General features: G+C 43.2%; 1 protein-coding gene across 1 annotated transcript in view; it reads left to right on the top strand.

The window, feature by feature from the left end:
- LOC128579068 (small G protein signaling modulator 1-like) overlaps nt 1-26,853 on the top strand; it is a 43,707-nt gene that overhangs the window by 11,183 nt on the left and 5,671 nt on the right. Inside the window, exons 2-11 of the mRNA XM_053581350.1 lie at nt 2,901-3,065; nt 4,951-5,089; nt 7,440-7,504; nt 10,031-10,176; nt 13,345-13,473; nt 16,616-16,798; nt 18,036-18,104; nt 19,602-20,189; nt 22,888-23,012; nt 24,481-24,563. Coding sequence (XP_053437325.1) covers nt 2,901-3,065; nt 4,951-5,089; nt 7,440-7,504; nt 10,031-10,176; nt 13,345-13,473; nt 16,616-16,798; nt 18,036-18,104; nt 19,602-20,189; nt 22,888-23,012; nt 24,481-24,563 — 1,692 coding nt within the window. The remainder of the gene's footprint in view (nt 1-2,900; nt 3,066-4,950; nt 5,090-7,439; nt 7,505-10,030; nt 10,177-13,344; nt 13,474-16,615; nt 16,799-18,035; nt 18,105-19,601; nt 20,190-22,887; nt 23,013-24,480; nt 24,564-26,853) is intronic.

Genomic DNA, 26,853 nt, shown 5'->3' with positions numbered 1-26,853 from the left:
TAAAAGTCGATGACCATCCTCTTCTAGCTTGAAAGGTTTCAGCAGAGAGATCTGCAGTTACTCTGATATTCTTCCCCTTGTAGGTAATGGTTTTCTTTCGTCTGGCATCTTTCAGAATTTTCTCCTTCATATTAACTTTAGTGAAATTGATTATGATGTGTCTGGGGGATGTCTTATTTGGGTTGAGTCGTGCTGGAGTTCTGAAACTGTCTGCTATCTGAATTTCAGAATCTCTTGGCATATCTGGAAAGTTCTCCTTCATAATCTCATGGAGAGACTCTGTGCCTTGTGAAACCACTTCATCACTTTCGGGGATCCCCATAAGACTAATATTGGTTTTCTTCAAATTATCCAAGAGCTCTCTGAGAGAGTGGTCTGTTTTTGCTCTCCATTTCTCTTCTTCTTTGAGGGGTTAGGAGCATTCGAAAGCTTTGTCTTCAATGTCAGAAATCCTTTCTTCTGCTTGCTCCATTCTGTTACTAAGGGATTCTACTGTGTTTCTCAGATCTTTGAGGGATGCAACTTCTTATCTCAATGTGTCGAAATCTTTGGTCATTTGGTCTTTGAATCTGTTGAATTCTTGAGATAACTTTTGGAATTCTAATTTGATCTTATTTGCTATCCAGATCCTGAATTCAATTTCTGACATCTCAGCTATTTGTTTGTGCATGAGGTCTTGTGCTGTTTCTGCCCCATTGATCCTTGGGGGAGTTGATCTACTCTGATTATTCATATTGCCAGAGTTTTTCTGTTGGTTTCGCCTCATGATTGTTTTTCACCGTTGCCTCTGGCTGTCCTCAGAGTTGGGGAGGTGTCTCTCCAAGATTAGACCCCAGAGGGATCACTCTATTGTTGCTGGGTCTTCGTAGGGAGTGACCCTGTGTAGTTCCTCTGGGGCTGCTCTAGCTAGGGAGTTCTGGTTGTGGAAGCAGCTCCAGTTTGTGACACACCCGGATCCAGCAACAGGGCTGGGGGTGGTGCACATGGTTCTGGGAGTGCCAGGCGCCCAGTGACTTTGGCACAGAGAGCTAAGGCTCCAGCAGTCTCTGGCCAGGAGAAGAGCTCTGCGCAGAGGCAGGGAGGGCCCCAAAGGGCACGCAGCTACCAGAGTCCCTGTCCAGATGAATGGGCTAGTGTGGAAGCTGGGAGGACACAGGAGGGAGGACATAAGAGGGAGGATGCAGGGTTGCGTGGCTCCCACAGTTCCTGGTCAGGGAATGTGGAGGCCCGGTGGGTGCGGGTCACTGGTTGGGGGTCGCTGCACAGCTCTTATGGACGTCTGGGCGGCACCAAGCCCAGGAGTTTGAGGTTGCTATGAGCTGTGATGTCACAGCACTCTACCCAGGGCAACAGCCCAAGGCTCCGTCTCACTCTGCCTCTAAGGATTAAGGCTGTAAGGCAGCTCAGTCCCCGCCTTTAGGCTGCTCAGTCAGTAGGTTACTTTGACCTGCCCAATCCTTGCTCTGAGACCCTGAGGGTGGAGCTTGCCAGGGCGGTTCTTTCACAGTGGCTTCCTGCACCCAACTTAGTGGCTCAGTCTGGGGCCCCAGACAATGCCCAAAGTTCTCCACACTCCTGCTGAAGCTCTCCCCAAGGCAGTTCGACTGAGTGCCAAGTCCAAGAACACCGAAACAGTTCACAGGTAAGGCCTTTCCGGTTTGCAGTCTCACTGCTGCTTGTACTTAGGTTGCCGGCGTGATTAGGTCGATCGAACACACGCAACCACTTGCCAGTTTTCCACTGTTTTTGTCCTCCTCTTGGGGTCCAGAAGTCCCTTGCTGGCTCCCTGTATCCTCAAAGGGATGATTATAGGCAGATCCCAGCGGCCAGAGATGCCTGGAATCTTGTCTCCCCAGACTTGCTGTTCCCAGTTGCAGGGAAGCTGTTACTCCCATCCCAGATTTTAAAGACTCTATCTGAAAGGAAGAAAGAATATAAAATATCTCATTACTAATTTTATATTGATGATATGTGAAAAAGACAACATTTTGGATATATTGAACAAAATGTATTGTTGGAGTTGATTTCACCTGTTTCTTTTTACCTTTTTTAATGTGGATACTAGAAAGATTTTTAACTTGGTTGCTATTGCAGAGTGCTGGTCTAGTGCAGGGTTTCTGAGCCTCAGCACTATGGGTATTTGGTGCTGAATAATTCTGTTGGGGAGGAGATGAGGTTAGTCCTGTGCATTGAAGAGCCTAGGTTCAGCCACTAGATGCCAGTAGCATCTATTTAATCCCCAAGTTGTGACAACCAAAAATATCTCCAGATGTTGCCAAAATTGCCCCGATTGTGAACGGATGGTGTAGGGAGAAGGGCCTATGGGAAAACATTTGAGGTTTTCCTCACATAATGAGATGAGCAGGATGTCAGAGCCAAGTCCTGTGGGGTGGAATCTTGTCTCCACCACTTGTTAGCCGGGTGGTCTTGGGTGTGTTGCTTAAATTCTTTGTGCCTCTGATTCCTAATCTCTACTGTTGGATGATGATAGTACCCACACTCAGTAAGTAACATCTGTTTTCAGTGGAAAATGAAGAGGGACTTTAGTCAAAATGACCAGATATGCTGGTTACTACCTGGTGGGGCTTGGGTGGTTAAGTTACGTCATCATTCTGAGCCTCACTTTCTTCTTCTATAGAATGGGGGAATGCATTCTGTAAAGGCATCCCTTGCAGGGTCACTAATGATAAGGCCAGCTGCCTAGCCCAGCACCCAGCACCCAGTAGGCATTTTATTCAGCATTCTTTCTTCTGTAGATCACAGATAATATATGTGGGAGCTGTGTAGACCAGGGTAGGGGAAGGGTTGGAGCCTCTGGGAATTGGATTTTCCAGATGTCACGGTTTCCTGCCCACCTCAGACCTCCCATCTCACTAGTTCTTTTTGTTTTGTATCTCAAGTTGCCCCCAACCTCTTTGGCAGCACCTCCCCTGTCTCCGTGGGTCCTGCCTGGACGATGGTTCCTGTAGGCCGGTCAATGCTGGTGATGGCCAGGGGGAGTCGCTGGGCACGAGCCAAATGGGATGCCACGTTCCCTACACTGGGCCTGAAGGAACAGCCCCCCAGTAATATTCAGGCTCACCTCTTTTCTGGGCTGGGTGCCAGCCACCTCTGCCACGTTGTCATTTGAGTGTTGGTCCTGCAGGATTCAAAGTGATGCCCTCTCACTGTTCAGCCTCCACCCTGCAGAAGGCAGCTTGGAGTATGGTGGGCTCAGTAGCAAAGGGATCTATTAGTGATGTCTGCATGTGTGTGAGAGCTGGAGTGCAGATATGGTTGCCACATCTGAGCTGAACTGATCAATACTTCCCCAAGATTGGCTAAGAACTAGGGATATTTTTCTCAAACATTTGACAGGGGCTCACTGGTCTTTCTTGGTTAGCTCGTGGGTGAATATGCATGGAGAAGAATAGTGTAAGGAGCTATGTTTGGTGGCCACAAGAATGACATTCTGTAGGCAGCTTCGTATTCTGTCTGTTGGGGGGAGCTGACCCCGGTCAGCTGCTGAGCTCTCTGATGACCAGAGAGGCCAGATCCACAAGTCCCCCACCCCTGGGAGTCCAAAGGAAGAGGAAGGGCATTACCAATTGTCCTTGCAATGCATGATATGTGGGAAAATGTGCAAGTCTCTTAATTTCTTAGAACAAGGATTAGAAAATGAAGACCCCTGGGCCCAATCTAGCCTTATTTTCTGTATAGCCCATGAGCTAAGAATGACTTTTAAATTTGTAAATGATCAAATAAAATCAAAAGAAGATTATTTTTTGACATGTGAAAATGACATGAAATTCACATTTCCGTATTTATGTATAAAGTTTTATTGGCACATACCCATGCTTATTTATTTATATTTGTTCATGGCTACATTGGCACTACAAGAGTAGCATTGAGTAGCACTGATCTCTATCAGTGGCTTACAAACCCTAAAATGTTTACTACCTGGCCCTTTACAGAAAAAGTTTACTGAGCCCTGCCCTGAGAAAATAAAACTTTCGCACCTGTCTAGAAGTGCCAAAAGGCCAGGCAATTGACTATAGAATTTGTAATGCATGTGTCCCCAGTTACATGTATAATGCACGTTTGTCATGTAGTTTTGCAGATACTGAAGTTTTCATGAATCTGAGAAAGAAAAATAAAATAAGAGAAAGTATAAGTGCTGTATCTTTGGAGCAGGTGGTCAGAAATCACCGGCGTCCAAGAGTTAGGAGATCAGGGTCTCTCCAACGTGACTGCTGTATCAAAATTGTTTTAAAAATAGCAATTTGAGGGCTCTGTCTCCAGTAGGTCTTAGTTTGGGAGGCCAGGTATAGGATGGGTTTATGACTCTTTAACAAGCACCCAATGTGATTCCAGGGGGTTGCCAATCTATTTGAGACCTGCTTGGTGCAGCAGCTCTGTGGCTCAGGACCACGGACAGTGTGTTTGCCCTCTTCCTTGTTCAGAGGGGACGCTATTGTTCTCTTGCCCTTCGGTCCCCTGCCTTGTCTTTTGAGTCCAGCCCCCTTCAATCCCACTACTAGAAGCTCCCATGAAGTCTGTATCTGGGGCTTCCAGAATATTAGCCTCCCCCAGCAGCACCCAGTAGGCTCCCCTTCCTTCCTGCACCGTCCTATGAGCATGACTAAATGACAACGTGGCAAGGCTTGGCCGCCATTCTCAGATTGGGCCTATTTTCTTGGTTCATCTCTGTCTTTCTTTTTTTGCCTGTCGTCCTCTCTGCCACATCTGCTGGGCCGTCAGGTTTTGGTGATGGCTTTCATTGGATCAGGCAGGCCGAAGGGTCAGGGTTAAATGATGATTGGGGTTGTTGTTTCCTGTTGTCACGTTCGGGGATCTTTCTCTATGCCTGTGCTAGCCTGGGGATAAACTGCTTGCTTTGGAGAGAGCTTTCTGTGATCTACACAGGCTTAACCGGGGCTTTTCTTCTGCCCTTTCTTCTGTCCACCACAGTGCCCCAGGATCTGATGGAAGTCTCAGTAAGCAACCTCCCATCCCTGTGGCAACCCAGTCCCCGGAAATCCTCTTGTTCATCCTGTTCACAGAGTGGCTCAGCTGATGGCAGCTCAACCAATGGTTGCAACCATGAAAGGTATGAGGGCCTCAAGCCGTAAATGGAGGGGGCTGAAGGATTTCCAACACTAGAGGATGCCTTTTCTTCTCCTGCACTAAATTCAGAGGAGACGTAGGCTATTAAATCATCCAGATCTGAGTTCAATGCTAAGTTTGTGAAGTCCTAGCTATTGGAGTTGACTTATGTGTTTCAGGATAAACAAGGTTACGCTGCGGTAACAAACAGTCCCAAAATCCTGGTGTATTTTTACAACAAAGCTTTATATATCAGGCCTGCTCTGTGTCTATAATGGGTCAGCTAGGGGTTCTGCTTTCTCCACACTAAAAGGCAAACTACCACCCTGAATACTGCCAATCACAGTGACAGAAGGAGCCATAGCTCTGGTGGACCTGAACCAACAATAAATGCTCCACTCAAAAGCAGCACATGCCATTTCTGCTCACAACCCATTTGTCCCATGCACGAGGGGCCACGAAGCACAGCCCTACCATGTGCCTAGAAGCCAGAAGAATACCAGAAATATTACTTGATGCCAACCACATTCATCTCAGATTTCATCTCCACAAAATGGATATTCTAATGCTCACTTTACATGGCTACTGTAAGGACCAAATCACATAATGGTTGAAAGCAGCCAGCATGTGGTGCCTGGCACAGAGTAATAGTCAATAAGTGGCACTTACTGCTTTATTATATACAGTTAAATCTCAAACTCAACTCTATTTGTTTGCCCATAGAGTTTTTGTCTCTTTGGAGCTATTCAGCCAATTCCTGGCTGGCCTGGCCTGGGAGAATGGAATCCTTTTGTCCTTGCTGGTTTCTGTCCCCATGGTGATCCAGTCTTCATGTAAGGGGTGGGAGCTGGCATCACATTTTTGAAGTTATGTAACCCCTGGCTCCACAGTGTGTGTTCAGTGAACCAGCATTATCACCTGGGAAGATTCTCATTCTCCCTTCCCAAACTTGTTAGATCGGAATCTGTATTTAACGTGATCCCAAGAGCATGTACATGCTTTGTTTGAGAAGTGATGCTAGAACCACAGATTCCCAAACTTCACCAGAGGAGATCAAAACATACCAGTTCCTGGGCAACTTCCCACCAGTCACGATTGAGTAGGTCTGTGTGGAGCCCAGGAATCTACATTTTGATGAAACCCCAAGTAAATCTTGGGATCGTGATCCATGGACCAGTGAGAAATATTGCTGTAACCTTTTGCCCCTGTTTTGGCATCTGCTTACACACTTGGAGTGACGGGGAGCTCACTGTCTTGTGGAGAGCCAAGTTCCCTGTGGGACAGTTGCCAGCGTGATGCCGTCTTATGTAACCTGAGCAAGTCTGAGCCTCAGACCTGAGGCTGAGGACACAAAGTGAGACACTTTAATGTTTAATGCCTCCATGTGTATAATGACTTCAGCTACTCTTCCCCCGCAGGTCTCCCTAGGTTTTTCTGGGTGTCCTCAGATATTATTCCATTCTGTCCTCTGTAAGAATATGCAGTGTCCTTCCAAAAATCTTTGTTTTCTTCAACAATGGTGGAGTCTTGCTCCTCTTTCCTCTTTCAGCCAAAAAAAGCCTCCCCCCACCAAGATTCCCATGCAAGGAGAAGGTTGGAGGCATCACCTACTTTGCAAACAGCCAGATTCTGAATCCAAGTTTGGCTCACTTTGGTTCACCTGGGTCACTCTAGAAGTCAGAACTCTTTCTGCAAGTGACAGCAATCCACTTCAAACTGGTTGAAGTGAAAAAGAAAATTTGTTGATGTAACTGAGAAGTTCAGAGGCACAGTGTCTTCAGGCATGGCTGGATCCAGGTGCTCCCATAGGACTCTCTCTCTCTGTTTTTCTCTTAGCTTTGTTTGCCTCTGTGATGGTTCCATTGTCAGATAGGCCCTTCCCAGGCAGTGGCAAAGATGGCTCCCAGCAGACACTGCCCTATATCCCACTTGCTTAGAGACTCAGACAAAAAAAAAAAAAAAAAAAAAAAAAAAAGAGGGAGAGAGAAAGTGTGTCTGTTTGCTATAGTAGTTCCAATAAAAGTCCCAGGGCTGATTCCCATTGCCCTGGATTGGATCACATAATCATCTCTGATCCAATCACTATGAGCCCAACCTGGGTTCTGTACCAGGTAGAGTCATCTCCATCTGAAGCATTAGGACAGAGTTATGGAGGGGTTGATTCCTGAAAGGAAAATTGGGGCACTGATAGAAGAAGGGGCATTGATGCTATATGGGTAGAAATAATATTATGGCAGGTCTTCCTCCACTCCCTCTGTCTGGATTTAACCTACGCTCTTGAGTTCTGCTCCTCGCCAGAAAACTGGGCTATGTTTGGATCTATTCAAAGCATCTTTCTCTCTCTCCATCTGCAGGGCTCCCCTGAAACTTCTCTGTGACAACATGAAGTACCAGATCCTTTCCAGAGCCTTCTATGGATGTACATATAGGCCTTCATTGCCAGTGTGGTCTATGAGGAGCAGTTATGGAGTGCCTATTGTATGCCAGCAGTATCAGAGGAAATCAGCTCTGGAGTTTGAACCTCTGCTCCTTTACTCCATAGATGTCTGATTTCCATGAAGTTGTGTTAACCTCTCTCTGAGCCTCAGTTTTCTCATCTGCAGATTGGAGATAAATTGTGTCCCTGGATCCCAAGAGAGAGCAGCGAACAGAGGAGTACCTGGGGAACAGAAACTTGGTTTAATAACCTTTCCATCCCCAGGGCCCACGTTGGAGGGTTTGTTTTCAGGATTGATTAAGAAGCATGTATCATATAAAGCTCCAAACACCTAATATTGCATGTCGTGGGTGCTCAATAAATTTCAGCTCCCTTCTCCTGTGGGCAGAGGCAGAAGAGTAAGGTAGTCTGATCTCTTCCTAAAACTTTAAAAATTAATTTCATAATACTGCTATTCTGATTATTCTCATTTAACAAGATGAGGAAACTAAGGCACAGAGTAGCATAGTGAAACAGCAGAGCTGAGGATTCAAACCCTGGCCTGCTTGACTCCAAAGGCTTTGTTGTTTTCTTCTCTGCTATATTGATTCTTATCAGGTTTTATTTACCCCAGCTTCACAGCCTCCATGGGGGAAATAAAATGTGTATATTTTCAGAAATTCTAGAAAAGTCTTAATACAACTTGCATGGGCCTATGAAATAGCAGTGCAGGTCACATGCCCAGGTGCCTGAAAAGACAGGTAGACCGTGAGCTCCGCTAGGATGGGGTTTTGCCTATTATTTTGTTACTCATCCCGGTGCATGGCTGGGCATGGAACAGGTACTGGGCAGGTATTTTTGTACCCAATTTGAAGATCTTCCTGGAGGAAGGGGTAGAGGTTGAGATGGCTCTGGAATGGATGTCATTGGACAATCTGGCTCATCCCTGACAGTGGTTGAGAGTCCAGGTTATGGTGCCCAGTGTCCTGGTTTCAAATCCCAACTCCACACTTTGCAGCAAAGTGACTTGTGCAAGGGACATAACCAGTCTGTGCCTCAGCTGGAGATAATAATGGTCCCTGCTTCATAGGGTTGAGGCAAAGACTCGGGACAGCTCCCTGGCATGTCATGCATGCTCTGTAAATATTATCAAGAAGTTTTTCAAGGTGAGTCCTCAGTTTCCAGAAGGTTCAGAATTCTCTCTGGAAATTGGAGAAGAAAGGGACAGAAAGAGGCAGAAGGAAGGGGCATGATCAGAGCTAACAACAGCATTGGCTGGCATTGGCTCAGTCCTTCCTCTGTACTAGGCACTTTGCCAAGCACCCTCCAGGTGATCAGAGTGGGACAGATAAGGCGTGTCGCCTTGTCAGGTACCCCCTTAAGGGGGCGGGGCCATCTCTGAAAGCAAACTAAGTGCCCTCAGCATCTCCCCAGTTACTTCCGTGCTGGGCCTTTTCTTATCCACCTGCAATTTGAGTGGGAATCTTTTTGAATTGTTTTATAGCTTGTAATTGTACGCATTTTGGGGGTACTTGTGTTATTTTTATAGGTATGCAATGTGTATTGATCAAGTCTGGGTAATTGTTATATCCCTTAGCTCAAACATTTATCTTTTCTTTGTGTTGGGACATTACAATTCTTCTCTTCTGAGCTCTTTTGAAAAATACAGTAAATTTTTGTTAACTATAATTTCTCTACTGTACTATCAAATTTGAGAACTTATTTCTTCTATCTAACTGTATTTTTATACCCATGAACAAACTTGTCTTCCCAGCCTCTGGCAACCACCACTGTACTCTCTCCTTCTACAATGAGCAGCTCCCACATATGAGTGAAAACATGAAATATTTGTCTTTTTGTGCCTGGCTTCTTGCCAGTTCCATCCATGTTGCTGCAAATGATGGATTCCACTCCTTTTTAATGGCTGGATAGTATTCCATTGTACCATATGTACCACATTCTCTTTATCCATTCATCGGTTGGTGGACACTTTGCTTGATTCTCTGTATTGGTTGTTGTGAATAGTACTGTGATGTACATGGGAGTGCAGATATTTCTTTGAGCCATTGATTTCCTTTCTTTGAGATGTATACCCATCCAAATGCAATTTGGATGGGATTCAACCATATCTCACATTCTCTTTCTTTGTGTGGACTGAAAGCAGACAGAGCCATAGCGAACCTGCGGAGTCACAGACCCCCTTCCTTCATGCCCTTCTGTGACTCCAGCCTATTAATTAAACTTTTTGGCTTCCAGCAGGGGAGAGTGGAACCACCTGGACAGAGACTAAGAAAGGAGATCAGACTTCCCAAGGGTAACAGAGCTAATGAACAGTCAAGTCAGCAAGTGACAGTCCCCATGTGGGCCTCACCTTCCTTGTCTGGAAAAGGGGAGAGGAGATGATGAGAATTCACTGAATTATGGGAGTTCAGTAAGAAGGGGACTAGGACAGACCCTGGAGACTTCATGAGACAAGGTGAGGTGGTATCAGATGGTGGATGATGACACTTTCCTTCCCTCCCCTGACAGGGCTTGCCTACTGCAGACACTTGTCCACTGTGAGGACCCACTTGTCAGCCCTGGTCAATCACATGATCGTGTCTCCAGACTTGCCCTGTGATTCTGGACAGGGACTGACGGCCGGGATCTGGGAGCAGTACCTTCAGGACAGCACAGTAAGGCTTAACTGAGGTTGACCTGCAATGGTGCCGAGGCTGCAGGGAAGGTCATCTTGTCACCTTGTTACCTAAGAAAAAATCCCACCTGCTTGTGGGGGCTCAAGTTGCCTTGCTTGAATTCTGCATAGACAAACTGAACCTCCCTTCCTCTTGCTGAGAGTTCTAAGACCCACAGCTCACTTCTGCCCTCTAGGATGGAGATAGAGGGAATAGAAAACATATGCTCACCTGGGAGTAAAGAATGAATTGGTCACTGAACATTTATTATTAAGCATCAGCTGTATGCTCAGTTCTGTAGAAAATGCTGAGACATGACCCCAGCTAGGAGGAATTTACGGCCTAGTCCAAACTACCTAAGAGTAGCTAAGTTAGAGGGAGGCAGCTAGACCAAGAAAACCCTTCCACCACTGTTCTAAAGTCTTTGTTCCATCTCTGTCTTGGGCCCAGATAGTTCACTTGGAATTCTTTCTAAGATTTTTTTTTTATTAGAATACAAATATTTCTGGAAGAGAAATGTTTATGTTTAAAAAAAGTTTCATAGGCAAATAGGCAAATGAAGTTAAACAGTTCTCTGTATTTTGCAGGACTTCTCAGAGCCTTGGCCGTACAATATCCTTGCCACCCTTAAGAAATTGGGGCATGGGAGAGAGGATATGGAATATTCCCTTGAATGTATTTAGCCACTGAAACCTTTATTAGAAAAGTGCCTTCTATGCCTAGCAGGAAGGTAGAACCCACTTTGAGAAGCACTGGTTTATCTCTGCCAAGAACAAAGTTTAGAAGGACATACCTGTTTCCTCCACACTGAATCAATCTAGTGGCCCAATTTCTGAGTACCTTCCCACCCAGGGACTGAGGAGGGCTGAGCTGGTGAGCACCTGGGCCAGGCTGGCTTCCACACCTTGAAGGAAGGTGCTATTCTGTACATTACTTCTAAGATGCCACTGGATTCGGTGGTAAAGACAAATCAGATTCCAAATCTGGGCAAACAGAAAGATTATTTTTCTTTTTGCCAGAAAGAGTTGGGTTTTTTAAAAATTATAGGAGTAATACCTACTTATTGTAACAATTCCAAGCATGAAGAATGCAGGTGTACAAAATTAAAATAAAATTTTAAATGCTGTCTTTCTCCTTCATCCCTCTAGTTTGGATCATTCGAATGAATGATGCTTTGATCCTCAGTTTGGTGTAGACACTTCTGAATATTTCCTATGTTTATCCATAGGAATATCTCTATATATCTTTATTTCTATACATCTATATCTATAGATGCAAATCTACATAAAATACCTATATCTGTATATGTTTTATCTATATTTATATCTATAGTACATATCTTTGTCTTTATCTTTGTATCTTTATGGATTTATGTGTAGATATAATACATATAGAAATATAATATCTACATATAATATGTAATAGATACAAAGCCATATCTTCATAATGTTTATATTGCCTATTTTTTAAGTGAGGGACATTTATACTTTAAGTGACAAATTTACATTTATATCGAGGACATCCCTCAGATCTCTAGGTGAAATATTGAATGTTAGAACCTTAGCATTTCACATGTGGATGCCCCATAATTTATTCAAATTCTCCCTAAATTATTTCAAACTATGTTGCAGTTGACATCTTTATAAGCACATACCTTTCTGTACTAGTGCTTTTATTACAAGAGAGGATTCCTAGAAGTAAAAGTGCTTGATGTACATTTAAAATTTAAATAATTTAAATAGATACACCCACCCATATTCTCCAAAGGTCATAATGTTCCTATCCCACAGCAGTCTCTGAGTGTGCATATTTCCCGAGGAATTTAAAAGATTTATAGATTTCTGGGCTCAGCTCCAGTTTTGTTGATTTAGCATCTCTGGGAGTAGAGCCCAAGAATATATATATATTTTTGATGATCTTTCCCATTGGGGAAGCACCAGTCTAAGGACAAATTGGTTGAAACAATAGTCAGAAATGAATATTTGTTCATTTAAAAATAAATATTTGTTCATCTAACAGCATTCCCAGCCTTTGGCCGTGTTTTCACCCTTGTTAGTTGCATTGCTGTGTGAGTGTAGCCTGAGCCCCAGTAACAAACAGTCCCCACTATTTCAGTTGCCTGACACCATAAAGTTTTATTTCTTGCTCACTCAGCAGTTCTGGAGATGGGCGTTCCTGGCAAGTAGGCATCCCCCTTCCTCTGAGAGGTTCAGGGTCCTAGGGTCTTGTGGTCCTATGGTCTTCCAGGGCCTCATGATCGTCTGCCTCCAGCTGGCAGAAAGGGAGAATGGAGGAGCATACCCCATTGGCCATGTACCTGCCACATGGCCAAACCTAACTGCAAAGGAGGCTGGGAAATGGAGTCCAGATGTGGGCTCCAGCGTACACCTAAAATTAGTGTTAAGACGTGAAATAGGTGGAACGTGAAGCAAAGAGGTCAGAGGAAAGCAGGGTCTCTGGAGCCTTTCAGAGCAGCCTTCTAGCACCCTCAGGACTTCCCACATGCACACGTTTTAGAACCTGCCAGTCCCTCAGCTTCACTAACTGTAGCTGCAAAGCCTTTGCCTGAAAATGAATTAAAAAAAAAAAAAAAAGACAAGCAGGTAAGCTATTAAAGTCATCTCACTTTTGCACAAAATGTATTGGCATATGAGGCAGCAGCTGGAAATGTTCATTTTGGATTAATTTGCTTTGGAGATGTTTTCTTAAAGCTGAACCAAAATTAATAACTCCAAGGTATTTCCACATTAACACAGTATGGAAAATTGATGGGAGATTGGAAAGATTACTTCATTATATACAGCCCTTTCTTTTTCTTTTTATAAAAATGGGTTCATAGTAGACATGTTCTGACTCTTGTTTTTTTTCCCCCCTCAGTGATACACATTGAGCATCTTTTTATGTAGGTCCTGATAGATGTGCCCCCCTCTTTAAATCCCTGTGTGGCGTACCCATGTGGTGTGCATGTTTATGTTTGTGGGCAGTTGAAGAATTGCTGGGGCGTGGCTTTTTCATATGATGCTGTGATGAATATCTAGTTATGCATGGCTTTGTGTGCTCACATCAGGATATTTGGAGGATGGGTCCGAGGAGCAGGGCTGCTAGGCCACGGAGTCCATTTCCTGATCTTTAGATGACCACAGTCTGCTTCTGCCCTGCCCTCCACAGAGTTACGAACCGCAGGAGCTGCTGCGTCTCATTTACTACGGAGGCATCCAGCCAGAGATCCGCAAGGCCGTGTGGCCCTTCCTCCTGGGCCACTACCAGTTCGGGATGACAGAAACAGAAAGAAAGGAGGTTGGTGACCCGTGGGTGCTAGGATCTTTAGCAACAAAAGGAACCAGATACTCTGAGGCTAGGGGAACTCTCTCCTCATGTTGGACCAAGATGGATCTGGGAGATGTTGGGGAGACAGGAACCCCAACGTTAGTGCTAATAGGTAGACAACACCGGCTACATATGTAAAACAGAATTTTTTTGAGCTAGGTCTCATTCTGTCACTTGGGCTAGCATGCTGTGGTATCATCATAGCTCACTGCAATTTCAAACTTCTGGCTTGAATGATCCTTCACCCTCACCCTCCCAAAGTGTTAGGATTACAGGCGTGAGCCACCACACCCAGCCTGCCTGTAATTTTTTTAATAAACATTTTATTTTGCTATAACTATCAATCCACATACAGTTGTAAGAAATAATGTAATGAAATAACATGCATCCTTTACCCAACTTCTTCCAATGGTAACATCCTGCAAAATTGTCATGTAATACAATATCACAACCAGGGTATTGACACTGCTACAATATACTAATCTTATTTAGATTTCCCCAGTTTTACCGATACTTGTGTGTGTGTGTGTGTGTGTGTGGGTTTTGTTCTCTGCCATCTTCTCACATGTGCACATTTGTGTCCATCACCAGAGGCAACATACAGACTATCTGTAATACCAAAGGGACCCTGAGATGTTGTACTTTTATAGTTACACCTACCTCCTTCCAGCGCCTGTCCCTAATTCCTGTAAACCACTAATAATACGTTCTCCATTTCTATAACTTTGTCATTTTAAGAGTGTTGTATAAATAGAATAATTTGGTATGTAACTTATTGGGACTGATTCCTCTTTGTGGCTGCACAGTATTCTATGAGGTGGATGTTCTACAGTTTAACTACACACCTTTTGGTGCATATAGCTAGATTGTTTCTAGTTTTTTGGCTATTACAAATAAAGCTGCAAAGAACATTCATGTACCATTCATGCCAATACCATGTGTGTATGTTGGATGAGTACAAGTTATCATATCTCTGGTAACAAATGAGCAAGAATCCAATTGCTGAGTCATATGGTAGTTGCATGTTTGGTTTTATAAGAAACTGGGAAACTTGCAGCTGCTGTACCATTTCATGTTACCCCCAGCAATATATGAATTATTCCCACTTGCATCTTCACCCGGGATTGATGTTGCCCCTCTTTTGTATTTTAGCCACTCTGACGGTATATAAATGATATTTCATTATGGTTCTCAATTTGCATTTCTCAAATGGCTAATGAGGTTGGACATCTTTGCATGCGCTTATTTACCATTGTATATCTTCTCTGGTGAAATGGCTGCTCATGCCTTTTGCCAGTTTTCTAATTGGATTGCTGAGAGTTCTTTCTATATTCAGGTAATAGTCCTTTGTCAAATACATGGTTTGCAAATATTTCCTTCCAGTCTTAGTTTGTCATCTTTTTAATAGAGTCATTTTTAGTTTAGTCTTTTTTTTTGAGACAGAGTCTCACTCTGTTGCCCAAGCTAGAGTGCCCTGGTATCAGCCTAGCTCACAGCAACCTCAAACTCCTGGGTTCAGTTGATCCTCCTGCCTCAGCCTCCCTAGTAGCTGGGACTACAGGCATCTGCCATGATGTCGGCTAATTTTTCTACTTTTTGTAGAGACAGGGGGTCTCACTCTTGCTCAGGCTGGTCTCGAACTCCTGAGGTCAAATGATCTTCCTGCCTTGGCATCCTAGAGTGCTGGGATTATAGGTGTGAGCCACTGTGCCAGGCCCTAGAGTTTTTTATAAAACAAATTTTTAAATTTTTGATGAACTTCAGTTTAGCAAGTTTTTCTTTTATGGATTGTGCTTTTGATATAGATCTAGATTCTGAAGATCTCCTACAGTTTCTCCTAGAAGTTTTGTATTTACATTAAATATAGAACATTTTGAGTTCATTTTTTGCTTGTGAATATCCGATTGCTCTATCACCATCTGTCGAAAAAATATCTTTTCTCCACTGAATTGCTTCTGCATCTTTGTCCAAAATTGTTTGGGCGGATTTGTGTGTCTGTTCCTGGGTTTTCTATTCTGTTCCATTAATCCATGTGTCTGTCCTGTAAATACCATGCTATCTTGATTATTGTAGCACATTTACAATTTTAAATGTTTTAGTGGTTATATTTAAGAAGTAAAAAAGAAACAGATGCAATTAATATTTTCAAAAAGTTTATTTTGAAATATAGATGATCCCTTACTCATGATGGTTCAACATAATGAATTTTTGACTTTACAATGAGCTTATTGGGCTCTGGCACACCAAAAATGCATTTTTGACTTACAGTGTTTTTGATTTGTGATAGTTTTATCTGGTCTTAACACCACTGTAAGTTAATGAGCATCTGTAATTACAGGTTCACAAGAAGTTGCAAAATAATACAGAAGTCCTATGTACTCATCATCTGGCTTATCAAATCAGATGAATCAGTGAATGAATGTTTGAGTGAGAAATGAAGGAAGGAAAGTAGTACAAAAGGAAAGAAGTAGTCTTTTCCTTTTGGTGTTCCCAGGGCCTGTACATTGTGTGGCACATAGTAGGGGCTCAACAATGGTTGTGTGCATGAAGAGAGAGGCCAGGCATAGTGGCTCACACCTGTAATCCCAGCACTTTGGGAGGCTGAGGCAGGAAGATCACTGGAGGCTAAGAGAAGACCAGCCTAAGCGAGAGTGTGACCCTGTCTCTTAAAAAACAGAAAAATTAGCCGGGAAGAATGGCACAGCTTTATAGTCCCAGCTGCTAGGGAGGCTGAGGCAGACAGATTGTTTGAGCCCGTGAGTTTGAAGTTGCAGTAAGTTGTAATCACTATGATGACATCACTGCATTTTAGCCCAGGCAACAGAGAGAGACCTTATTTCAAAAAACAAACAAGAAAAAAAAAATGGAGAGAGAGAAGGAAGAAAGAAGGGTGGGAGGGAGGAAGGGGAAAAAATGAAAGAAAGATGTAGCTTGTTCCCTTTCCTGTGCCTTCAGGGCCTTGCCAGTGCTAGATGTGACATCGTAGGTACTCGGCGAATATCTAATTGCTAATTGCATGAATGTTGGATGGTTCAGAGCCACTCTCTTCAGGTGAGGCTGACTCTCTCCAGGGGCCTCAGCATTTCAAGTGACCTTGCATCTGCCCTGGCAGGTGGATGAGCAGATTCATGCCTGCTACGCACAGACCATGGCCGAGTGGCTGGGCTGCGAAGCAATCGTGCGACAGAGGGAGCGGGAGTCACATGCTGCAGCTCTGGCCAAATGCTCCTCGGGAGCCAGCCTAGACAGCCACCTGCACCGAATGATGCACAGAGACTCCACCATCAGCAATGAGGTGACAGCAGTGGCTTTAGGGAACAAGAGGGGTGGTGAAGGCCAAGACTTGCTTTATTAGGCTGAGTGTCTGGGGTTTTGGGACAGTACCACTCATGGCTTTATTTTTGAGGTTGGGGGCGGTGAATGACTCTGCAATTAGACCTGGGTTCTAACTCCACCCTTACCTAGCTCTGGGGTCTCCTGCAAGCACCTTTTCTTCTGGGCCTCAGTTTCTGCATCTATAAAGTGGGAATAATCAGGTGTACAGAGGAGGTTTGTGTATAGCTCAAACAAGACAAGGTATATAAAGTCCCTAGCACAATGTCTGGCTTTAATTGATTTAACAAATGCTTATTGAGTACCTACTACGTGCTAGTTACTGTCAGAAATGTCCTAGAATGTCAAGAATGTTCCAGTAACCTCCCAGAACCTCCAGTTAAACAGCCTCAAGCAGGAGCTCAGAAAAAAAAGGTTAATTCTGTTCACCAGTTATCTCTATCAGTTATCAATTGCTATGATACTGCTGTATAACAAACAACCACCAAAAGTCAGTGACTTCCAACAATCAACGTTTATTTTTGCTCACCAGTCTGTGAGACCAGGTGAGAGGTTCTGCTCTGAGCTGGGCTGGGTGAGGCTCACTCTGGCATCAGCTGTCTGTGTCTGGTTAACTAAAAGGTTTGTTGATCTCAGTTGGGCACTCTCGTTTGTCTGTGATGACACAGCTGTGTGCACCAGGGGCCTCATTGTCCCTCCAGCAAGGAGCAGATGCTGAAGAGATAAGCCAGAAATGCACAAGCACGTTTTAAGCCTCTACTGAGTTAAGTTTGCTAATCCCGAGGACTGAAGCAAGCCACATGGCCAGGCATAGCATCAGAATAGGCAAGAACTGCCAAATTCAAGGGCAGAAGGCACATATGCAGGGAGCAGGTAAATAAAAATGACCATAAAGACAACCAGTTACTCTGAGCTAAAATATCTGGCAGACGTCTCAAGTACAGAGCGGTTGATGGTGGGTGCTCCAGTTGTGGAGGTGGGAGGTGGAGGCCCAGAGGCCAAAGCAGTCTCTGAGGAAGCTCCGGGAAACAGGGAGTGGTTCCCTCTTTGCATTTTATAGCTAAAAAGCTGAGCCCCTGAGGGGGTGAGCCAGTCAGGATAGAGAGGAAATCAGGCTTCCTGGCTCACAGACCAGCAGACACTCCTGCTGCAGGCCAGGATGCAGCCTCACCCTCTCTCCCTCCTATTCCTTCTCTCAGTCCTCCCAGAGCTGCAGCTCGGGCCAGCAGAACATCCGCCTGCACAGTGACTCCAGCAGCAGCACACAGGTGACCGCTCAGAGGCCCCACCCCTTCCACCGGCCTCACCCTGCCAGCCCATGCCCCTCCCTTCCACCCCGGGTGATGGGGATTGGATGTCCATCATTTGCAGTTCATTTTCTGGGTTATTTAAGCTTTTCATACTAGCTTTAAAAGTCAAGTTTTTTCCAAGTAACATATGAATCTAGTCCCCCTGTAAAAAAACTAAAACATTGCAGAGAAAGTCAAAGTTTACTTTGATCATCTTTAATCCCTGGCTGCCCACCATTGAAATAACATAACCATCATCATTTTGCTGAATATCCTTTCAAGACCTTCTGTATGCCTTTACATAACAGAAAGCTGTAAATAATATAGCAATGTTATAGCAAATATAGCAGTGTTTAGTAGTCTTTAAAAAAAATTCTACATAAATGCCATCAATGTGTTCAAGAACTTTCCATTTCATTTGATGAAAAGAGATAGCTCGATCTCCCTCGATATCAAAGAAGAAAAGAAACATGTGTAGTATGTCACCTTTCTTGTAAAAAGAGGAAATATTAATATAGGTATATTTTTGCATCTGCTTTCAAAAACAGCAGAAAGAGGTGGGCGCCTGTAGTCCCAGCTGCTCAGGAGGCTGAGGCAGGAGAATCGCGTAAGCCCAGGAATTAGAGGTTGCTGTGAGCCGGGTGACGCCACGGCACTCTACCCGAGGGCGGTACAGTGAGACTCTGTCTCTACAAAAAAAAAAAAAAAAAAAAAAACAGCAGAAAGATAAACCAGAGTTAAATCAAAATGATTACCAAGAGGGGGAGGGGACAGGGAAAGAAGCTACATTTCCCTCAATATGCTTTTTCTTTTTTCTAATTTTGACTTTGAATTTAAATGGAGTTAGGCAAATTTTTTACTTATCTTAAACCAATTAAATCCAAAATAAGTTTTTAAAAGCACAGAAATATACAAAACTAACCATAAATCAAGTTGGTGAGATAACAGAAAAGAAATATTTCAGGTGACTTTGGAATACAGTTTTTGGCTGTCTAACCTTGATGGGATATGACCTGAGGACATAAAGAAACACAAATAAATCTTTAAAATGTATCCTGGATATTTCTTCATAGTGTCTCATATATATCCAACTACATTTTAAAATTGATCCATAATTATCAACCACATGGCTATAAAAGACTCTTTTAAAAATTGATCCCTTTTTTTTTTCCTTTTAAAGAATGATGTGCACGTGGTAGAGGTCTGTCTGATGAAAAAACATGTTCTTCCCCCATTTCAATGCCCTAGGTCCCCTTCTGGCTTATTCTATGCACACACGAGCATGGAGGTCACGTTTTTATTTATCACAAACAGGAATCTGTATTCTGCCTTGTTCTACCTCTCTTTTCACTTGGTTGTCTGGTATTCCACTGTGTGCATGTGGCATGTTTGGACTGATCCCTGTTGTTGGGTACTCAGGTTGCTGCTGTGAGCAGGGAATCCTAGTCCATCTGTCTCTGTGCACCTTGTCCTCAGGTGTTTGAGTCTGTTGATGAGGTGGAGCAGGTGGAAACTGAAGGCAGGTTGGAAGGGAAACAGCCCAAGATCCCGAATGGGAACCTGGTGAACGGCACTTGTTCCCCAGACTCTGGGCATCCCTCCTCCCATAACTTCTCCTCGGGCCTCTCGGAGCACTCGGAGCCCAGTCTGAGCACAGAAGACAGTGTCCTGGATGCCCAGCGGAATATCCCCCCAGTGCTGCAACCCAGGGACAGCAGCATGGATGACAGGCAGAGCAGTGAGGCCACCACTTCCCAGGACGAGGCTCGTGAGGAGCTGGCTGTGCAGGACAGCCTGGAGAGTGACCTCCTTGCCAACGAGAGCATGGATGAGTTCATGTCCATCACTGGCAGCATGGACGTGGCCCTGCCTGAAAAGGATGATACTGTGATGGAGAGCTGGCGGGGCAGCGAGGCAGAGAAACGTAGCCAGATGGACAGTGAGGACAACCTCTCAGAGGAGCCTGAGATGGAAAGCCTCTTCCCTGCGCTGGCTTCTCTGGTTGTGACCACTTCTGCCAACAATGAGATGTCCCCTGTGTCGTCCAGTGGTGTCACCTACTCTGTAAGTCACCAGGACTCTCCACTCAATTATCTTAGCTCCAGCTGTAGGGTGGAGGGGATGTACCACAAACCCTTTATCCAGAACAACCCGGTAGTGAGCCCTCTGGGTTGTTGCATTTTGCCCATCACAGAGGATTCACTATAGAAACACATTTGGGAGGGAGGACAATATTTACAGAACACAGGTTTTGCAGTAAATAATCCTGGGTTCAAATCTCAGCTTTGGCAAGTCACTTGATCCCTTCTGAGCCTCCGTTTCCCTATTCCTTCCTAAGTTGCTTTCAAAATTAACAAGTTAAAGTCCCATGTGCCTGGAATATCGTAAGCACTTGATCACCAGCAACCTTGATGATGAGCTTTGTGATTTAGACTCAGATCCAGTGTCTTTTGAATATTCAAATTTGCTTCCTTGCCAGAAAGTCCAAGCCAAGGGACATCAGCTGAAAGGAGGTTTTTTACTGACTTTGCTATGTATTTATCATCAATTCACTCCTCCGAATCTTCCAGTTTTCTAAAAATCTCTTCTCAAGTATTTGGATATGTCAGGTTTATTTATTTGGGACATCCAAAGAATTCCCGAAGCTTTCAGGCCTTGCCCTGTCCCCATGCCTGAGCTGTAGTTGTCATCCACCCGCATCTCACGTCCCCTTTGCTTTGCTTCTCTTCTATTTTCCGTCTCATATTTACCTCTTTCTTGGTTCTCTCCCTTGTTGAGGGGCACATGCCCCAGTGGCATCCACATCCTTAGCGTTTCATTCCTTCTTACATCATAGGCCTCTCGTTCTGGGATACCTGTCTTTTTGTACGAAGTGCACTCTTTAGCATGTCCTGTTGCAGAGTATCTCTCCATTTTGAACAGTATTCATCTCACCTTATTCTTGCAAGGTGTTTTCACGGAATATGCAGCTCTAGATTGTAGTTATTTTCTCTCAGTATTTTGAAGGTATTGTTCCACTGTCTTGTAGATTCCGTTGTTGCTGTGGATAAATCAGTTGTTTACTTGTCATTCCTTTAAAAAATCTTGAAAGATCTAATTTTCATTTTTTTAAAGATAATCTCCTCTCTTTCTGGCTGCCTTTAGGGTTTTTTTTTTTTTTTTTGGCCGGGGCTGGGTTTGAACCCACCACCTCTGGCCTGTGGGGCTGGTGCCTTACTCCTTTGAGCCACAGGCGCTGCCCACCTTTAGGGTTCTTTTTTTGGGTGTGTGACATTGTGTGCCTAGGTATGGATTTCTTTTTTGTAGTGGTTTGTTGGGTTTTATGTATCTGCAAATTGGTGTCTTTAGACAGTTCTGGAAAATTCTCATCTATTATTTACTCAGCTGTTGCTACTTCCCCATTTTCTCCCTCCAGCTGTAGCTCTGGTTAAACGTTTGTTACATCTTCTCACCCTGTCCTCTATGGATACCACTTCTCTTTCATTTTATCATTTCTTTGACTTTCTGTGCTGAATTCTGGATATTTTCTTCAGATCTCCTTTTAATTCACTAATTCTCTCTTCAGAGTGTCTAATTTTCTGTCACCTTTCTCTAATTAGCATTTAATAAGCCTTTTTAAAGTTTTATTTGGCTTTTCTGCAGTTGTGCTTTAAAACAATCTACTTATTTTTATAGTCTATTCCTCTTGTTTTTAACCTCTTTTATTTCTTTAAATAGAGCAAACATATTTATGTATTTTGCTTTAAATACAGCAAAAACTAAGCAGGAGTCTCATTCTGCTGTCTGGTATTTATGCTGTTATTTATGATGCCTTTCTTTCTCTGGGGGTGTTTTCTGATTTTTGAGCACAAGTTTGTATTTCTTGGAGTTCTGTCTGTTGCACTATTTAAAGCCTAGGTGTGAAGCAGATTCCTCAAAAGAGGGTTTTCTTCCTGGTACCAGAAGAATACAAGTGAGAGATGACTTTGAACTAAATTCTCTGATCTTTCATACCATCCAGGTTGTGGAAATGTGGGTTATAAATCTGCATGAGTTGTAAACCTGACTTGTGGCTCTTAATCATCTAGGGAGATCATTTACACTTAATTTATACATATGTCCAGGGCATCAAGGCATTGTTTTGAGACTCTGAGACATTAGTATTAATAGTTTTTCTAATCATCCCTTACTGAAGGTGTGATTCTTTGGGGTTCTACCTTTCTTCAGGAAGGTCTTTTATTAGATTCCGCACCTCAGAAGGTTTGGGGAACACAAAGTAATTAAATCTAAGCTTATATTTTCCAATTTGGCATCTTCCCTCAGGGAGTAAGCCAATTTTGGTGTTATCTCACCTTTCTGGATTAGGTTTTGATCCTTAAATGTTGCCATTTCCTTGTCATACCATTGAACAATTTCAAAATTAAGCCCAGAGTGCATTCGTCCATTCTCCTTATCCAGTTTCTAGCAGAGAGCAGTGCACTCCCTGTAGTTGCGACTCTTTGAGAAAGAATTCTATCCTATAGAATAAAAGACACTTGCCCTCAAAACAAACTATTCATGTGATGGATACACTGAAAGCCCAGACTTCTCACCATACAGTTCATCCATGTAACAAAAGCCATTTGTACTGCCTAAATTTATTGGAATAAAAAAAAAATAAAAACAAATGAAATCAAACACCCAAGCGGTCCAGGAGAGGATTAGGAGGAGGGGAGATGCTCTTTGTCTCCTAGTGAGGAGTTGGGTGTAATTTTTCATTTCTTCCCCTCTTGGGGCCTTATAGCCGGAGCTGCTGGACCTATATACAGTGAATCTGCATCGCATCGAGAAGGATGTGCAGAGGTGTGACCGCAACTACTGGTACTTCACCCCTGCCAACTTGGAGAAGCTGCGCAACATCATGTGCAGGTGGTGGGGGTGAGGGGAAGGACCCGGGAAGGGAGAGGGTTTGGACAAGATCAGGACTTTTGCAGGCCCAGGGAGAATTTATTTCGGTCTCTGAAGCTGACTTCATTCCCACCTGGAATCTAATTTCAACCCACACTGACAAATAATAATAACAACAACAACACCGAGCATTTATTAAGCACCTACTGTATACCACTGTTCTGAGCCTTTTTTGATCATTGCTTAATCAGTCCTCAACTAACCCTCAACCTATCCCCTTTTATAAGTGGGGATGTGGAGGCTCAGAGAGGAACTACATTACTCAGAGCACTCTGGGCTGTGGGTAGCTCACAGCCACATCTCTCTGTATCTACAATCTGCCTTCTTTTTCTTTTTTTCTTTAAGTCAAGATCTAGGGCTTAAGTACTATTCATTAAAAAATAACTACTGGCATTTATTAAAATACGGACGTTGGCCTCTTTGCATATTTGCCCTGTCAATGGAGGCTCATTGGCTTTCTATGGCAAACACATCCTGCTTTGTCAACTTTCTTACTCTGTAAACTTATCTTTCTCTTCCTCAATAAACTTTGTATCACTCTTGCCTAAAAAAAAAATACAAAAGTAACCCCTGCTTATTAAAAAATTCAAGTAAGTTAAGGAGATTAGAGCCTTATAAGATATAAAGAGAAACTTCTCTTCATCTTCAGTAGTCAATGCCACTCGCCCAGAATTAATGACTACAGACAATTTAGTAGTAACTAATTGATTGTATGGCTACAAAATGGGATGCTGATGGTAACTGTTTTGTGTGATTATTTTGAAAAGTAAATGGTGCAATGCATGCATAGTGGGCTGAGTATACAGAAAATGCTCAGTAAATATAAATTATTGTTATATTAATAAAGGGTAGACCAAGATTCCAGATAGAGGAAACTGCTAGGGCAAAGGCACCGAGGTATAAATGTGGTTTATTTGTGCAAGGGGAAGTGTGGCTGGAGGGGAAGAGAAACTAAGAAGTAATATGTAAGCTGTAAACATGAATTGAGAACAGGTTATAAATGCTTTATACCCCCAGCAAAGGAGTTTTTACATCATCCCATCAGACAGTGGGGACCTTGTGAAGGTTTTTGAACATATAGAAGCCTCCTGGAGCTGGACTTCAGGGAGGTCATTCTGATGGCTGCTCATAGGATGCTTGAAGAGAGTAGGACGGGTAGTCAGGATGCTGAGGGAGTGGTCCAAGTGAAGGATGGGAGACCAAACAGGGGCGGAGGGGCCTGCAGAGGCAGGTTGTGCAGGGGGGAGGGGCGGAGGGGCCTGCAGAGGTGGGTCGTGCAGGGGGGAGGGGCGGAGGGGCCTGCAGAGGTGGGTTGTGCAGGGGGAGGGGCGGAGGGGCCTGCAGAGGTGGGTCGTGCAGGGGGGAGGGGCGGAGGGGCCTGCAGAGGTGGGTTGTGCATGCCATCACTGGCCCCTCACATCTCTCATAGCTACGTCTGGCAGCACATTGAGATCGGCTATGTCCAGGGCATGTGTGACCTTCTGGCTCCACTGCTGGTCATTCTGGATGATGGTGAGTGTGTCTTCCCTGCCCCAGGACTGGGGGGTACAGTTTCCTTCCCACCACAGGGCAGGGAGGTTAAACTCACTTTGTGACTCCATGGAATGGGTCAGGACAGGTGCTCAGAAGACCTGTCTGGAGAATACATCAAGATTCTAGTGAAGTAAAATTCCTTGTGTCCCTTGATGCCCAATACTTAACACATATCCAGGCTTTTGCTAGCCACTGATTGTATGTACATGAATATGAATTTAAAAAAAAAAAAAGCCAGTAAGGCCCAGATGGCTTTACTGGGTAGTTTACCAAACATTCAAAGAATTACCACCAATTATGTAGAAGCTCTTTTTAAAAAATACAGAAGGAAGGAACACTTCCCAACTCATTTTGAGGCCAGTCCTCATATGAGTACTGGGTACCTCACTGGTACCCTGACACCCAGTACCAGACAAAGACATTATAAGATAACTACATACCAATATTATTTAAGAATATAAATGCAAAAATCCTCATCAAAGTATCAACGGACTTATTCCAACAAGATACAAAATGGACTGTAAACAAAAACAAAGTGTGGTTTATTCCAGGAATGCAAGAGAGATTCGACATACAAAACTAAATCATTGTAATTCACACATTAACAGATTAAAAGGCAAAGAACACACAAGTATCTCAATTGACATAGAAAAACATAACAACATCCAGTACCTTTTTATGATTAAAAAAAAAAACACAACAGGGCCGGGCTCAATGACTCACGCCTGTAATCCAGCACTCTGGGAGGCCAAGAGGAGTGGATTTCCTGAGCTCACAGGTTCAAGACCAGCCTGAGCCAGTGCGAGACCTCGTCTCTAAAAAAAAAAGAAAAGAAAAATAGCTGGGCATGTGGTGAGCACCTGTAGTCCCAGCTCCTAGGGAGGCTAAGGCATGAGAATTGCTTGAGCCCGAGAGTTTGAGGTTGCTGTGAGCTGTGACACTAAGGCACTCAACCCAGGGCAACAAAGTGGCAACCCTTCCCCACCACCACCAAAAAAAAAACAAAAAACAAACACTCAACAAATTAGGAATGGAAGGGAACTTACTCACCTTACTCAACATGATAAAGAGTACCTCAGAAAACCCACAAATAGCATCATATTAAATAAGGAAAGATTTGAGCACGTTCCCCCTGAGGTCAGGAACAAGACGGGATATCTAATTTGCCACTACAAGTTTTACAGGGCAATTAAGGAAGAAAAAGAAATGTAAGCCATCCAGATTGGAAAAGAAGTTAAATCTCTATTCATGTATGACACGATTTTGAATATAGAAAATCCTAAGGAATAAAAGAAAAGATAGAACTCATAAGTTTAGCAAGGTTGCAGGATACAATACACGGTCAATAAATAAAAGCCTATTGTACTTCTATATGCCTGAACAATCCCAGAATGAAATTAGGGAAACAATTCCATTTGCAGTAGCATCTAAAAGAAAAAATATTTATGAATAAATTTAACAAAACTGTAGTGTTTGTACATCGAAAACTACAAGACATTGATAAAAGAAAATTTTAGAAACCTAAATAAATGGAAAGACATCTCATATTCATGGACTTGAAGACTTAGTATTGTTAAGGTAGCAATGCTTTCCAAATTGATCTGTAGATTCAGTACAATCTCTATCAAAAATTTACTGCCTTTTTTGCAAAAATTGACAAGCTACCCCTAAAATTGATACAGAAATACAACTCAATGAGGAAAAAATAGTCTTTTCAACATACGGTACTGAAACAACTGGATATCTTTATGCAAAAGATTGAAGTTGAACCCTTACCTCACACTATGGACAAAAAACTAATTCTAAATGGATCATAGATCTAAATACAAGAACTAAAATTGTAAAACTCTTAGAAGAAAACACAGAGAATTCTTTGTGACATTGGTTTCTTAGATGTGACATCAAAAGCATAAATGACAAAAGAAAGAATAGGCAAATTGGACTTCATCAAAATGAAAAATTTTGTATTCCATAGGAAACCATCAAGAAAACAAAGAGAATCTAAAGAATGGAAAAAAAAATTGCAGGTCAAATATGTGATGATAAGGGACTTCTATCCAAAATATACAAAGAACTCTTATAATTCAATAATAAAAAAGATAATTTAAAATGGATAAAGGATTTTAATAGACATTTCTCAATAGAATCAAAGATATAGAAAAAGTCCAACAAGCACATTAAAGCTAGTCAACATCATTAATCAGTAGGAATATGCAAATCAAGTTGAACTGTGTCTTGGCATCATTGTCAAAATCAATTCACCATCAGC

The sequence above is a fragment of the Nycticebus coucang genome, chromosome Y (assembly GCF_027406575.1).
Source record: "Nycticebus coucang isolate mNycCou1 chromosome Y, mNycCou1.pri, whole genome shotgun sequence".
NCBI lineage: Eukaryota > Metazoa > Chordata > Mammalia > Primates > Lorisidae > Nycticebus > Nycticebus coucang.
This window is presented reverse-complemented; position numbering and strand designations above follow the sequence as displayed.